General features: G+C 37.5%; 1 protein-coding gene across 1 annotated transcript in view; it reads left to right on the top strand.

The window, feature by feature from the left end:
* bcan (brevican) overlaps positions 1-15908 on the top strand; it is a 40437-nt gene extending 24529 nt beyond the window's left edge. The window contains exons 8-13 of the mRNA XM_088327557.1: positions 762-1436; positions 1499-1657; positions 7211-7293; positions 7353-7497; positions 11036-11218; positions 15633-15908. Coding sequence (XP_088183683.1) covers positions 762-1436; positions 1499-1657; positions 7211-7293; positions 7353-7497; positions 11036-11218; positions 15633-15727 — 1340 coding nt within the window. The 3' untranslated portion in view covers positions 15728-15908. The remainder of the gene's footprint in view (positions 1-761; positions 1437-1498; positions 1658-7210; positions 7294-7352; positions 7498-11035; positions 11219-15632) is intronic.
* The last annotated feature ends 739 nt before the right edge of the window (positions 15909-16647 follow it).

Here is a 16647-nt window from a genome sequence, read left to right on the forward strand (position 1 = left end):
TATTTATTTCAAAACGTATTAAATCAGAGACACATATTACATATTATGTAAGGAGTATTTAGTATACACAAGTTTTTACCTGGGGTACCAAGTTTCAAAGCTAGTTACCACAGGTTTCTCATTTTGCCGCCTCACGGCAATTTCACATTGTGATCCCCTCCTAGAGTAGAATAATATTGAATCACCGGAGTCTACAGTACTTTTATATACATTAAAACCAAAGAACAAACCCTTTTAACCAGGATTACTATTTATATTTGTTTCACAAATAAAAGTACTATATACTGTACCTGTAAACACAATTGTTTTTACTGTTTAGCCAATCACAAGGCAGAACACAACACATGATGAAAATGAAGTGGTGAGACTGTGAAAGGTGAACCGCGTTATGCAATAAAGAGCGTTCCCTTTTTGCCATATCTCCTTCTCTGCGTATATTGTTGGAGAAATATAGGTTTTTCCCTCAATTTTCCCAGAAAGGCTTCCCTTAAGGAGGATTGTTTGTACTAATTCGTCTGCCAAGACTTTCCCGAAAGTCTGATGTCAGCACGTCTCTTTTCCACAACAATATTTTGTGGCAACGCCCAACGACGTCCTCTCCAAAATTCTCAAATATATAGATTTTAAAATATGCACAAAATGTTCCTTAAGAAATTGCCTTACCCCGACTTTAGAACCATTGCTCTCCTCACTTTAGGACCACTGCTCTAGTTGGTAGACTCACACTGCAAGACAAAAAACAAATGCGGTTTTCTTGATAGGTGAGGAACTGTCTGTGGCGTCCATGACCTCAGTGACACCCGAGACCCAGACCCTGGAGGTCCACAAAACCACAGAATTCATTTCAGAGAGTACCCCTTCTTCTTGGACTTCTTCTGCCGGGATGGCATTTAGTTCCCTACTCGAGATGTTTGCTTTCATATCAGACAGTATGAGACGCCAGGAAGAAGTAGCCACCACAGTGCCATATGAAGATGGAGACAAGGCTACAACTGAAACATCTTCCAAAGTATCTAGACACCAGTCGGGAGAAAGTCTAGAAGTAAAATCTGAAGTTGCGTCAAACCCGGACCACGACACTGATTCCAGAACATCTCCTCCATCTGAGACGACTACTAGATTCCGCATGTGGTCCAGCACTAGATCTCCTTATGCAAAGAGTGGAACCACCAGGACCAACCCAAAAGGAGGGCTAGTGGAGACCAGCACTGACATAGCCTCAGTTCAAAAGTGTTCCGGGTGCCACCTTGAACACCAAACCACCAAGACCTCAGGCGACCAGACTCTGGCCAGGAAAGAACCCACAGCCATGGCTGAACTTTCCTCTGCAGAACTATGTGGAGAAAGCCCGTGTCTGAATGGCGGCACGTGCCACGACGGCGACACGCCCAAGTGCCTCTGCTTGCCAGGGTACGGTGGCGCCTTCTGCCAGTCAGGTAGGAAAGGACCGCCACACCCAAATCCGAAGACCACGTTCTACTGCCCTTTTCCCTTGCAGATATGGAAGTGTGTGAGGCTGGGTGGGAGAAGTTCCAAAGCTTCTGTTACCGTCACGTGAGCTCACGGCAGAGCTGGGAGGGAGCGGAACAACACTGCCGGTTGATTGGAGGACACCTCATGTCCATCATGACCCCTGAGGAGCAACGCCACATCAACGGTAGAGACATTTGGAGAAAGTAACGTAGTAGTTTTACTCCCCATTTAATGGGACGGAACGAAAGTCAACCTCTGTATCGCTTTGAAACATTGTTTCGCTTCACTCATTCTTCTGTTTCACAACCTCGAAAATAGATAGATAGATAGAGATAGATGTCTAGATAGATATAGATGGATAGAGATAGATGTCTAGATAGATGTGTGTCTAGATAGATGTGTGTCTAGATAGATGGATAGATGTCTAGATAGATGTCTAGATAGCTAGACAGATGTCTAGATAGATAGATATAGATAGATAGAGATAGATATCTACATAAATAGATAGAGATAGATGTCTAGATGTCTAGATAGATAGATAGATAGATATCTAGATGTCTAGATAGATAGATAGATAGATATCTAGATGTCTAGATAAATAGATAGATAGATATCTAGATGTCTAGATAGATAGATATCTAGATGTCTAGATGTCTAGATAGATATATATCTAGATGTCTAGATAGATAGATAGATATCTAGATGCCTAGATAGATCGATAGATATCTAGAGGTCTAGATAGATAGATAGATATATGTCTAGATGTCTAGATAGATAGATAGTTAGATAGATAGATATATATCTAGATGTCTAGATGTCTAGATAGATAGATATCTAGATGTCTAGATAGATAGATAGATATCTAGATGTCTAGATAGATAGATAGATATCTAGATGTCTAGATAGATAGATAGATATCTAGATGTCTAGATAGACAGATAGATAGATGTCTAGATAGACGGATAGATAGATATCTAGATGTCTAGATATACAGATGCACAGATATCTAGATGTCTAGATAGATAGATAGATAGATAGAAAGATAGATAGATAGATAGATAGATAGATAGATAGATATCTAGATGTCTAGATGTCTAGATATATATATATCTAGATGTCTAGATAGATAGATATCTAGATGTCTAGATAGATAGATAGATAGATAGATAGATAGATAGATGCCTAGATAGATAGATAGATATCTAGATGTCTAGATAGATAGATAGATATATGTCTAGATGTCTAGATAGATAGATAGATAGATAGATAGATAGATATCTAGATGTCTAGATGTCTAGATAGATATATATCTAGTGGTCTAGATAGATAGATAGATATCTAGATGTCTAGATAGATAGATAGATATCTAGATGTCTAGATAGACAGATAGATAGATGTCTAGATAGACGGATAGATAGATATCTAGATGTCTAGATATACAGATGCATAGATATCTAGATGTCTAGATCAAGTCAAGTCAAATTTATTTATATAGCCCTTAATCACAAAAATGTCTCAAAGGACTGCACAGGATTACAGTTACAAAATTACACAATGACCTGATCTTAAACCAGCATGCGGGCAAGGAAAAACTCAAAAACCTCAGTGTGAGGAGAAAAGAGAAACCTTGAGAAAGGACCTCACATGTGGTAATCCCCCTTCCAGGATTGACCAGGGTGAATTACAATTAGCATTACTGTACACATAATAGTAAACATTAGGTAAGATGTTGAAAATGTCCGGAAAGTGCATGACATCAACGACGCCCCCAGCCTGCAAACCAGTCCAGAAAGTCGATAGATAGACAGATAGATAGATGTCTAGATAGATAGATATATGTCTAGATAGATAGATATCTAGATGGCTAGATAGATAGATATCTAGATGTCCAGATAGATAGATAGATATCTAGATGTCTAGATAGACAGATAGATAGATGTCTAGATAGACGGATAGATAGATATCTAGATGTCTAGATATACAGATGCATAGATATCTAGATGTCTAGATAGATAGATAGATAGATAGATAGATAGATAGATATCTAGATGTCTAGATGTCTAGATAGATAGATATCTAGATGCCTAGATAGATAGATAGATATCTAGATGTCTAGATAGATAGATAGATATCTAGATGTCTAGATAGATAGATAGATATCTAGATGTCTAGATAGATAGATAGATATATGTCTAGATGTCTAGATAGATAGATAGATAGATAGATAGATAGATAGATAGATAGATATCTAGATGTCTAGATAGATATATATCTAGATGTCTAGATAGATAGATAGATATCTAGATGTCTGGATAGATAGATAGATATCTAGATGTCTAGATAGATAGATAGATAGATAGACGTCTAGATAGATAGATAGATAGATGTCTAGTTAGATAGATCTATGTCTAGATAGATAGATAGATGTCTAGATAGATAGATAGATAGATAGATAGATAGATAGATGTCTAGATAGATGTCTAGATAGATGGATAGACAGATGTCTAGATAGATGGATGGATCCTTGTGTTGAAAAATAAAATAATAAAATAAAGATACAGAATACAAAAATACCCAATATAACGTTTTTCTATAGAATATTTAAATAGTTCTCCGGAAAATACACACTGTAATAAAAATAGGGTAATATGCAAATGTGGGGGGTGGGGTTTAACGTGGGCTTTTACTCCCCCGGGTGGAGTTAAAGAGCCTCATGGCATGAGGGAGAAATGATCTCCTCAGTCTGTCCGTGGAACAAGACTGTGACAGCAGTCTGTCGCTGAAGCTGCTCTTCTGTTTGGAGATGATGCTGTGGAGTGATGTGATGAATTGTCCAAGATTGACCGCAGCTTTTCCAGTGCCCGTCTCTCAGCTACTGTTGTCAGGCTGTCCAGCTCTGTGCCCACAACAGAGCTCGCTTTCCTCACCAGTTTATTAAAACGAGAGGCATCCTTCTTCTTGGTGTTGCCTCCCCAACACGCTGCCGCATAGAAGAGGGCGTTTGCCACAACAGAACATTTGTAGGAGCTTTTTGCGGATGTTGAAGGACGCCAGCCTTCTGAGGAAGAACAGTCGGCATTGTCCTTTCTTGCACAGAGCTTCTGTGTTGGCAGTCCAGTTTATCGTCCAGCTGCACACCCAGGTATTTGTAGGCCTGGACAAACTCTACATATCCTCTTTGATCGTTACAGGTCCGGGTGAGGTCTAGTGCTCCTGAAGTCCACCACCATCTCCCTAGTCTAGGTGGTGTTCAGGTGCAGGTGTTTAGTGTCGCTCCATTGGACAATGTCCTGGATCCATTTCTTGTACTCCTCCTCCTGCCCACTTCTGATACATCCCATGATAGCAGTACAATCAGCAAACTTCTGGACAGGACTCAGAGTTTTACTGAAAGTCCGACGTATACAAGGTGAACAGGACCGGAGAGAGCACGGTCTCCTGCGGCGCTCCCGTGCTTCTGACCACAGTGTCCGATGTACAGCCCCCCTGTTTCACACACTGGGGTCTGCCTGTCAGGTAGTCCGTAATCCATTCTACAAGGTGTGAGCTTACTCCCATCTCTGTCGGTTTACCACTAAGTAGCATAGGCTATATGGTGTTGAAGGCACTGGAGAAGTCATCCTCACAGCACTCCTGCCCCTGTCCAGGTGAGAGAGGGATCAGTGTAGCATGTAGACTATAGCATCCTCCTGTGGCCTCAGGTGGTGTAGCAGCAACCGCTCCATGGTCTTCATCTCCCTTGTCTTGGTGGTGTTCAGGTGCAGGTGGTTAGCGTCACTCCATTGGACAAAGTCCTGAATCCATTTCCTGTACTCCTCCTCCTGCCCACTTCTGATACCTCCCACGATAGCAATGTCGACAGCAAACTTCTGCATGTGACAGAGTTGTACTGAAAATGAAGATTTTGTTTTGGGAATATTGTCCAGGAGACCCAACATCTGTCTTTGATGGAACTATGGTGCCGTTGGTGTTTGGTCTACACCTCAGGAAGCTCAGATGCTATCTGATGTTATGCAACCCAACACTGGGATGTCACAATGGTGGCCTTTTGATGTATGCTAGCTAGCATGTGGATATTGAAATGTTATTCAGATAAGCATTAACTTTTGGATACCTGACTCGCTTACTATAGACCAGGGGTGTCAAGCAGGCGGCACGCGGGACGGATCAGGCCCAGTAAGGGATTGAATCCGGCCCGCAAGACAACGCTGAGAGAAGCGTGAGAGAAAAATGAGCTGCAGGTTGAGATATGTTCAGTTGATGGTGCCAAAGCCAGGTGCTTCTCACAAAGACGCTGTACTTGTATTTTTTTCTGTCTCTTTTGCTATCTGTCTCTCTTTTTCTCTTTCTTTGTTCCTCTTTGTCTCTTTCTCTATGTGTCTTTTTACCTTATTTTTTTCTTGCTTCCTTTTTTCCCTTTTCTCTCTCTTTTCTCTCTTTCTCTCTTTCTACCCTTCTCTCTTTCTTTCCTTCTCTTTTCTCTATTCTCTTTTTCTCTTTCTATTTCTCATTGGATTTCTTTCTTTCTTTCCCTCTCTTTCACTATTTCTCCTTTTATTGCTTTTGTTTCTCACGTTCTCTCTCTCTCTCTCTCTCTCTCTCTCTCTCTTCTCTCTCTCTCTCTTTCCGTCTTTTTACCTTATTTTGTTCTCGCTTCCCATTTTTTTCCTTTTCTCTCTCTTTTTACTCTTTCTCTCTTTCTCCCCTTCTCTCTTTCTCTCCTTCTCTTTTATCTCCCTTTCTCTTTCTGTTTCTCTTCGGATTTTTATCTTTCCCTCTCTGTCTTTCCCCCTCTCGCTATTTCTCCTTTTGTTGCTTTTGTTTCTCACGTTTTATCTCTCTCTCTCTTTTCTTTCTCTCTCTCTCTGTGTATTTTTTACCTTATTTTGTTCTTGCTCCCTTTTTCCTTTTCTCTCTCTTTTCTCTCTCCCCCCTTTTCTCTTTCTCTCATTCTATTTTATCTACTTCTCTCTTTCTATTTCTCTTTGGATTTCTGTCTTTCCCTCTCTTTCTTTACCCCTCTCTCACCATTTCTCCTTTTATTGCTTTTGTTTCTCACGTTCTATCTTTCTCTCTCTCTCTCTCTCTCTCTCTCTCTCTCTCTCTCTCTCTCTCTCTCTCTCTCTCTCTCTCTCTCTCTCTCTCTGTCTTTTAACTTTTTTGTTCTCGCCTCCTACTTTCCTTTTGTCACTCTTTTCTCCCTTTCTCCCCTTCTCTCTTTCTCTCCTTTTCTTTTATCTACTTTTTTCTTTCTTTCCCTCTCTGTCTTCCCCCCTCTGTCACTATTTCTCCTTTTATTGCTTTTGTTTCTCACGTTCTATCTCTCTCTCTCTTTTTTCTCTCTCACTATGTCTCTCTCTCTCTCTCTCTCTCTCTCTCTCTCTCTCTCTCTCTCTCTCTCTCTCTCTCTCTCTCTCTCTCTCTCTCTCTCTTTCTCTCTCTCTCTCTCTCTCTCTCTCTCGCTGCCTATGTCCCTAAATGGGAACAATACCGGGCAGGAAATACCAACAGGAAGAGGACCGAGTCGAAACCCACGTCTCGTGGGGCAGAGATTCGTTGACGGGCTGACCAAGGAAGCGTGACAGCACTGAGCTTAAGTAGACAGAAAGCCAATCTGTCAATGAGCCGCAGCTGGTGCCACAAGGGCGGGGCCTATTGGGCGCCATGGCAACCGTGACACTATACATAGTCCTCAAAAACAAAACAAAACCTTACCCTTTTCTATTTTTGTTGATAGAAAAATACAAAGAATACCAGTGGATCGGCCTGAACGACAAAACCATCGAGGGGGACTTTCGCTGGTCTGATGGGAACCTTATGGTAAGGATGTTTTTTTTTCTCAGGAATTTTTCCGTTAACATCGTTTATTTTCATCTCAGATTTATGACAACTGGCACAAAGGACAGCCGGACAGTTACTTCCTGTCCGGCGAAGATTGCGTTGCCATGGTTTGGCGTGATGGCGGACGCTGGAGCGACGTGCCTTGCAACTATCATCTTTCCTTCACTTGCAAGAAGGGCCTCTGTCAGTTCTGATTTTATTCATTTAGATGTTTTTCGATTTTGTCAGTGTTTACCGGGGGTGTGTCTTGACACCAAACCTAGCTAAAAACACTCCCAGGAGCCCAAAGTACTCCTGTGTAAATTTTCACGAAAATCGATTGAGCTGTTTCGGAACCTATAAGCAACGTACGAACACAAAAAATACGAAAATCGGAATTTAAATATTGGTATGGATCAGAAGTCCTCAAGGTGGTGCCTGCCGCCTCCGGGGTGCCCCCTAGGGACAGTTGAGATGCCAGCAGACCTGTTATTAAAATATCTCACCAGTGCTGTGTCATTGAGATTTTCTAGTAAAAAAAATTTTTTAGTACAGTCTATTTAACCCAATTTTAATAACTAACCTGGTAATAACATAGTATTAACATGATAAGTTGATATTTTGAATAGATAAATCTCAATTCATGGACCCAAATCAATCGATTCCAGTATTGATAATTATTTTTAAGAAATTAGTTAAACAAATAAAATGAGAAGATTTTGATGTATTAAGAAAAATGGATTTACTACATAAATACTACAAAAGTAAAACTAGAGTAATACAACAAAATACTACAGAAATACTGGACATACTACAAAGATTTTGCAATGGAAATAGAAAAAAAAATAAACCAACATACAAGAAAATAATACAAATATACAGAAAAAATGAACATACAAGAAAATACTACAGAAATTATACAGAAATCCAACTAAATTACAAATATTGATTTAGTACGATACTACTGAAGAACTACATGAATACGACAGTATTACAGTACTACAGTAAGTCCACAAAATACTTCTGATATACTCCAAAAATTCTAAAACAGAAATACTAGAAAACTCCCACAGAAACACTACAGTGATACAAAAATATTATAGTACGAAAATACTACAGAAATACAACAAATTACAAATATGGATTTACTACAAAAATATTACGAAATACCACAAAAGTGAAACTACAATAATACATCTAAATACTACTGAAATTCAACAAAATTACAAATATGGATTTACTACAATAATACTACGAAATACTACAAAAGTAAAACTACATTAATACAACTAAATACTACATAAATAATTCAAAATATGGAAATACTAGAAAACTTTAAGAGAAATACTTCAGTTATATTAAAAATCTACTATTAAAAAACTACAAAAGTACTACAGAAATACAACAAAATTACAAATGTATTTACTACAAAAATATTACGCAATACCACAAAAGTAAAATTACAATAATACATCACAATACTACAGAAATAATTCAAAATATCGAAATACTAGAAACCTTTAAGAGAAATACTACAGCCATATAAAAAAATCTATTATGAAAAAAACGACAAAAATATTATAGTTCAAAAATACTACAGAAATACAACAAAATTACAAATATGGATTTACTACAATAATACTACGAAATACTACAAAAGTAAAACTACAATAATACATCAAAATACTACAGAAATAATTCAAAATATCGAAATACTAGAAACCTTTAAGAGAAATACTACAGCTATATAAAAAAAATCTACTAATCAAAAAACAACAAAAAGATTATAGTACAAAAATACTACAGAAATACAACAAAATTACAAATATGGATTTGCTACAAAAATATTACGAAATACCACAAAAGTGAAACTACAATAATACATCTAAATACTACCGAAATAATTCAAAATATCGAAATACTAGAAACCTTTAAGAGAAATACTACAGCTATATAAAAAATATATACTATGAAAAAAACAACAAAAATATTATAGTACAAAAAATACTACAGAAATACAACAAAATTACAAATATGGATTTACTACAATAATACTACGAAATACCACAAAAGTAAAACTACAATAATACATCAAAATACTACAGAAATAATTCAAAATATCGAAACACTAGAAACCTTTAAGAGAAATACTACAGCTATATAAAAAAAATCTACTATGAAAAAAACAACAAAAATATTATAGTTCAAAAATACTACAGAAATACAACAAAATAACAAATATGGATTTACTACAATAATACTACGAAATACTACAAAAGTAAAACTACTATAATACATCAAAATACTACAGAAATAATTCAAAATATCGAAATACTAGAAACCTTTAAGAGAAATACTACAGCTATATAAAAAAAAATCTACCATGAAAAAACGACAAAATACTACAAAAATGAAACACAAATACAACAAAATTACAAATATGGATTTACTACAAAAATATGACGAAATACCACAAAAGTAAAACTACAATAATACATCTAAATACTACAGAAATAATTCAAAATATCGAAATACTAGAAACCTTCAAGAGAAATACTACAGCTATATATAAAAAAAATCTACTATTAAAAAAACAACAAAAATATTATAGTACAAAAATACTACAGAAATACAACAAAATTACAAATATGGATTTACTAAAATAATACTACAAAATACTACAAAAGTAAAACTACATTAATACAACTAAATACTACATAAATAATTCAAAATATGGAAATACTAGAAAACTTTAAGAGAAATACTTCAGTTATATTAAAAATCTACTATGAAAAACCTACAAAAATACTACAGAAATACAACAAAATTACAAATGGATTTACTACAAAAATATTACGAAATACCACAAAAGTAAAATTACAACAATACATCACAATACTACAGAAATAATTCAAAATATCGAAATATTAGAAACCTTTAAGAGAAATACTACAGCTATATAAAAAAAATCTATTATGAAAAAACGACAAAAATATTATATTGTAGTACAAAAATACTACAGAAATACAACAAAATTACAAATATGTATTCACTACAAAAATACTACGAAATACTACAAAAGTAGAACTACATTAATACAACTAAATACTACAGAAATAATAAAAAATATGGCAATACTAGAAAACAGAGAAATACAAGTTATATTAAAAATCTACTATGAAAAAACTCCAAAAATACTACAGAAATACAACAAAATTACAAATATTGATTTACTAGAATAATACTACTGCAGAAACACTACAAAACACTACATAAGTAACACTACAGGAATACAACAAAATACTACAGAAATACACAAAAAAATCCAAAATAATACAAAGATAATCAAAAAAACTACAGTAATACTACTAAACTAAATATGAATTTTAGTGTTAATTGTAAAAATGTCCAGAAATATTATCACGATATCTTTTTTTGTCCCACTTGGAGACACAGCATCATGAAGTTACATTTATGCTATTGGCTAAACTCCCTCCCACGATGCCTTTTTCTTTTTGCTTTTATTTAAAAGAAAGCATAATGGCCCGGGGTTGCCGGGCTTGATGTCGTTGTCGGGCATTCTACTTGAGCGAGGTTGTCGGGGCATGCAGCCCCATAGCCAAAACTGATTTTTTTGCTGTCGATTAATGGTAATCGGGGGGTAATTTGAGACTGGCGCCATCTGAGTCACTGTTTGACCCATTTTTCTCTTGTGCTTCTCTCGCTTGTGAATTCCCATCAGCCTCCTGCGGCAAACCACCCACTGTTGCCAACGCCCGTGTCTTTGGAAAGACCCAAACGCGCTACCAGACCTCGGCCAAGGTACGCTACGGCTGCCGGCCGGGCTTCCTGCAAAAACGGGACCCCCTGGTTTCCTGCTTGCCCGGGGGCCACTGGGAGGAGCCCGCCATCTTGTGCCTCCCGGGTAAGGAGCCGGCGCATCGGCCTCCGACTTTCAAGCCTCTTCTGAAAATAGTTTACCGTCGTTTTCTCGTAGAATTTTTGTTTTCTCTCTCATGTTTTTCTTTTTACTTTTTTTCTTCTCTTTTTCCCCGCATGTTTGATTCTTTCTTTCTCTCTCTCTTCACTCTTTTCTCTCTTGTCACCCGGACTTGCTCGCTCTGCCTCTCTTTCTTTCTTTCTTTCTTTTTTTCTTTCTTTCTTTCTGTCTCTGTCTGTCTGTCTGTCTGTCTTTGTTCTTTCTGACTTTCTGTCTTTCTTTCTGTCTTTCTGTGTTTGTTCTTTATGCCATTTTGACTTTCCGTCTTTCTTTCTGACTTTCTTTCTTTCCTTCTTCTTTCCGTCTCTCTTTCTGACTTTCTTTCTTTCTGACTTTCTTTCTTTCTGACTTTCTTTCTTTCTTTCCTTCTTCTTTCCGTCTCTCTTTCTGACTTTCTTTCTGACTTTCTTTCTTTCTTTCTTTCTTTCTTTCTTTCCTTCTGTCTTTCTTTCTGTAATTATGTACTTATTTCTTTCTGTCTTTCTTTCTGTCTTTCTTTCTGTGTTTGTTTTTTATTTCTGTGTTTGTTTTTTCTGTCTGTCTGTCTGTCTGTCTGTCTGTCTTTCCGTCTGTCCGTCTGTCTGTCTGTCTGTCTGTCTGTCTGCCTGTCTGCCTGTCTGTCTGTCTGTCTGTCCGTCCGTCTGTCTGTCTGTCCGTCCCTCCGTCCGTTCGTCTGTCTGTAATTTTGTCCTTCTTATTTCCGTCTTCTTTCTGTCTTTGTTCTTCCTGCCATTTTGACTTTCTGTCTTTCTATCTTTCTGACTGTCTTTCTTTCTGACTTTCTTTCTGTCTGTCTGTTTTTGTTCTTTCTGACTTTCTGTCTTTCTTTCTTTCTGACTTTCTGTCTTTCTGACTTTCTTTCTTTATGTCTTTCTTTCTTTCTTTCTATAATTATGTCCTTCCTTCTTTCTGTCTTTCTTTCTGTCTTTCTTTCTTTCTTTCTTTCTTTCTTTCTTTCTTTCTTTCTTTCCTTCTGTCTTTCTTTCTGTAATTATGTACTTATTTCTTTCTGTCTTTCTTTCTGTCTTTCTTTCTGTGTTTGTTTTTTATTTCTGTGTTTGTTTTTTCTGTCTGTCTGTCTGTCCGTCTGTCTGTCTGTCCGTCTGTCCGTCTGTCTGTCTGTCTGTCTGTCTGTCTGTCCGTCTGTCCGTCTGTCCGTCTGTCTGTCCGTCCCTCCGTCCGTTCGTCTGTCTGTAATTTTGTCCTTCTTATTTCCGTCTTCTTTCTGTCTTTGTTCTTCCTGCCATTTTGACTTTCTGTCTTTCTATCTTTCTGACTGTCTTTCTTTCTGACTTTCTTTCTGTCTGTCTGTTTTTGTTCTTTCTGACTTTCTGTCTTTCTTTCTTTCTGACTTTCTGTCTTTCTGACTTTCTTTCTTTATGTCTTTCTTTCTTTCTTTCTTTCTATAATTATGTCCTTCCTTCTTTCTGTCTTTCTTTCTGTCTTTCTTTCTTTCTTTCTTTCTTTCTTTCTTTCTTTCTTTCCTTCTGTCTTTCTTTCTGTAATTATGTACTTATTTCTTTCTGTCTTTCTTTCTGTCTTTCTTTCTGTGTTTGTTTTTTATTTCTGTGTTTGTTTTTTCTGTCTGTCTGTCTGTCCGTCTGTCTGTCTGTCCGTCTGTCCGTCTGTCTGTCTGTCTGTCTGTCTGTCTGTCTGTCTGTCCGTCTGTCCGTCTGTCCGTCTGTCTGTCCGTCCCTCCGTCCGTTCGTCTGTCTGTAATTTTGTCCTTCTTATTTCCGTCTTCTTTCTGTCTTTGTTCTTCCTGCCATTTTGACTTTCTGTCTTTCTATCTTTCTGACTGTCTTTCTTTCTGACTTTCTTTCTGTCTGTCTGTTTTTGTTCTTTCTGACTTTCTGTCTTTCTTTCTTTCTGACTTTCTGTCTTTCTGACTTTCTTTCTTTATGTCTTTCTTTCTTTCTTTCTATAATTATGTCCTTCCTTCTTTCTGTCTTTCTGTCTGTCTTTCTTTCTTTCTTTCTTTCTTTCTTTCTTTCTTTCTTTCTTTCTTTCTTTCTGACTTTCTTTCTTTCTGACTTTCTTTCTTTCTTTCCTTCTTCTTTCTGTCTCTCTTTCTGACTTTCTTTCTGACTTTCTTTCTGACTTTCTTTCTGTCTTTCTGTCTTTCTGTCTTTCTGTCTTTCTGTCTTTCTGTCTTTCTTTCTTTCTTTCTTTCTTTCTTTCCTTCTGTCTTTCTTTCTGTAATTATGTACTTATTTCTTTCTGTCTTTCTTTCTGTCTTTCTTTCTGTGTTTTTTTCCTTTCCGTGTTTGTTTTTTCTGTCTGTCTGTCTGTCCGCCTGTCTGTCTGTCCGTCCATTCGTCCGCCCGTCCGTCCGTCCGTTTGTCTGTAATTCTGTCCTTCTTTCTTTTCATCTTTCTTTCAGTTAAAAAGCTCTTGACACAATATTTTTAGCCTTTTTTTAACTTTGTATTTTGTTTTTTGCAAATTTTATTTTTCGTTTGTTAATTATATACCTATTACATTTTTCACATTTTTTGTGACGATATCTGAAAAAGCATGAAAAAATATTGCTCAAAATACTTATTCTTAATTTTTTTTTTTTTAGTTTTTGCATTTGGTTTATAATTGTATTCTTTATTTGTATTTGTGATTTATACAGACTATGCAATTTTCACAATATCTAAAAAAATAGTATTTGCAAAAACATGAAAAAAATACAACTTGAAATGATTAATACCATTAAGTTAGTTTTGCTTATATGAGGGTATCTCTCAATAAGGGTCTGGCGCGCCACCAGGGGGCGCCTAATTGGATTGTAATTGGGACAAGTGTGTCCAATCACCCCACACTTGTCCCTAATTAGCCGCACCCTTCATAAGGACGTCTTGGACAGTACCTGAAGTCAGGTTTTTGTCAATATGCATCACTCTTTTGCAGTTCCACCTGGTTACTGAGGTTTGGTTTTTGTTCTCCGTTTTTAGACAGTTTAATTGTGGTTTTGATCAATTTTGGTTATTTTATTGATATTTTGTCATTAAGTGCCATGTTTTGACCACCTTGCGATGCTTCCTTTCGGGTCCAACGCAGAATCACAACATTTTGTTTGTTTTGTGAGAAAAAATACCGTATTTTCCGCACATAAAATCTAAATTTTTTTAAAAAAAGCTGACTATGCGCCTTATAATCCGGTGCGCCTTATATATGGATCAATATTGAATTACAAGGTCTCGCAACTTATGGTAAGCAGCCACCAACTCCATTTTTCGCGTAGAAGAAGAGCGCTGTGCATACTGGGAAATATTAAACAACGATTCTCTTTTGTTTGTGCGTTTGTATAAAGACCCTGAAATGGCTCCTATTAAGAGACACGCTTACAACGCAGAGTTTAAACTCAAGGCGATCAGTCACGCAGTAGAACACGGGAATAGAGCAGAAGCGAGAGAGTACAACATTAATGAATCGAACACGAGAGTGGCTCGAGCCGGCAGAATTAAGAGTCCCCCTAGGAACTCGCTAACTAAACAATGGTTCCATGGGTGAATTATGTAAAACCCACTACAACGTTTTACATTTTACAGTTATTATGTTATTGCTTTACTGTTATTGTTTTGCACTTGTTGTTTTTGCACATTACGAGTGTCACTATATTGCGATTGCACTAACGTTTAATTTACCCTAACAGTATCGGATGTTTTTTTGCGTGTTGACTAAATGGAGGAAAAGTAAAATGTTATGCCTTGCTGTTGTTCAAAGATGTGTCACGAAAATGCTTTACCTCAGAGAAAATAATAAAACGGCTGTTTTTTTCATTTTGGGAGTGAATGGAGTTGTGGAAAGCTTGTTTGTTATCTATTAAAAAAGTTTGACTGACCTATCTGACTGTTTTGTTAACATTCCCTTTAGCACGGCACCATCTAACGGTTGCATAACGTAACTACATCCTCTACAGTAGCCAAGTCAAGTTAAGTCACATTTATTTATGACGCCCTTAATCACAAAAATGTCTCGAAGGACTGCACAGGATTACAATTACAAAATTGCACAATTACCTTATAATGCGGTGCGCCTTATGTATGGAAAAAGTTTAAAAATATATCATTCGTTGAAGGTGCGCCTTACAACACGGTGCGCCTTATAGTGCGGAAAATACGGTATTTAAAAAGTCGAAAAATGGAAAACCAAGTCAAATATGATACCAAGAAACGATTATATCAAGCAAAATGGTCTATCACTGAAAACATCGTTTATTTTGTGGTTATTGGATTTGACAGGAAACCATCTTTGGACGGTTGGATTTTATTTCAAGACAGATCCCAAAAAACGAAATTTCATTCAAGAATGACTCAAGGTTTTTTTCCCTTTCTTTTTTCACGTGCAGACCTGCGTTTGGGTCCGACTCCCCATTCGGCAGTGACGGAGGAGGGCACCACAGAAGTCCACACACAAAGAAGCTCCCCACTCCCGGCACATTAAACAGAATGTCACTCCTCTTGAAACGTCTCCTGCCCTGAAACTAACCTTAGTCGACACACTGAAAAAAATGCCGATACCCAAATAATAATACAGCGGAGCCAACGAGAACTTTTAGCATTGCTTTTATTGATGAATGATGTTTTTATTTTGTGTATTTTATTAAAGCATTTAAGGCCTGGCATTTGTGCTATGACTTTGTATTGGTTTGATATATGATGTCAGGACCAGAACAGAAACAGAACCCAATTGCGTGACGTTTACCACAAGCTTTATTGAAAGAAAGAGGAAGGGCTGCGCCCACGATCCGGTGTTTGCTGGACGGGGTTCGGACTGGGATCCGAACACGTAAGTGGATCTTCCGTAGCGAGCGATGGCGGTGTCAGGGACGGAAAAACAGGTCAGTAGCCGGGACATGGAGAGCAAGGCGTGGTCGGGGTGGGAAACGAGTTGTAAGCCAGAACAGGAAAGTAGACGTAGTCGGGGACAAAACGAGGTCGTAAGCCGGGACGGGAGAACAGACGGTGTCAGGAGCAAAACAGGTCGTAGTCGGAGACAGACGGGAGCAAAAACGGGACTGGTGGGAGTCAGGGTTGAAAAAGGCTTGCCTAGTGTTTTCTGAGGTTTGCAGACAGACTGAGAAAAGGAGAGTGACAGGAATGGGTTTAAATAGTGGCAAGGAACCATTTAGAACCCGTGGCAGACTAGTCAAACCAATATTGTGCAGGTGTCGGATGAGATGGGTCTCCATGTCGGAAAGCACATTAGCATTAGAGCGCTATTTAGAGAAATTGAGAATAGGATTAGCAGAGCTAGCTACTGACCCATACATTTCCCCTCTGACACATTCACAGATGTAAGCAAATCTGTCATGATTACTGATGTGACTCAGCTGCCGCGGGTTCTGATTGGCTCCCTGTCAC

Source organism: Urocampus carinirostris, chromosome 2 (assembly GCF_059441175.1).
Source record: "Urocampus carinirostris isolate Australia breed hairy pipefish chromosome 2, RoL_Ucar_1.0, whole genome shotgun sequence".
NCBI classification, from domain to species: Eukaryota; Metazoa; Chordata; class Actinopteri; order Syngnathiformes; family Syngnathidae; genus Urocampus; species Urocampus carinirostris.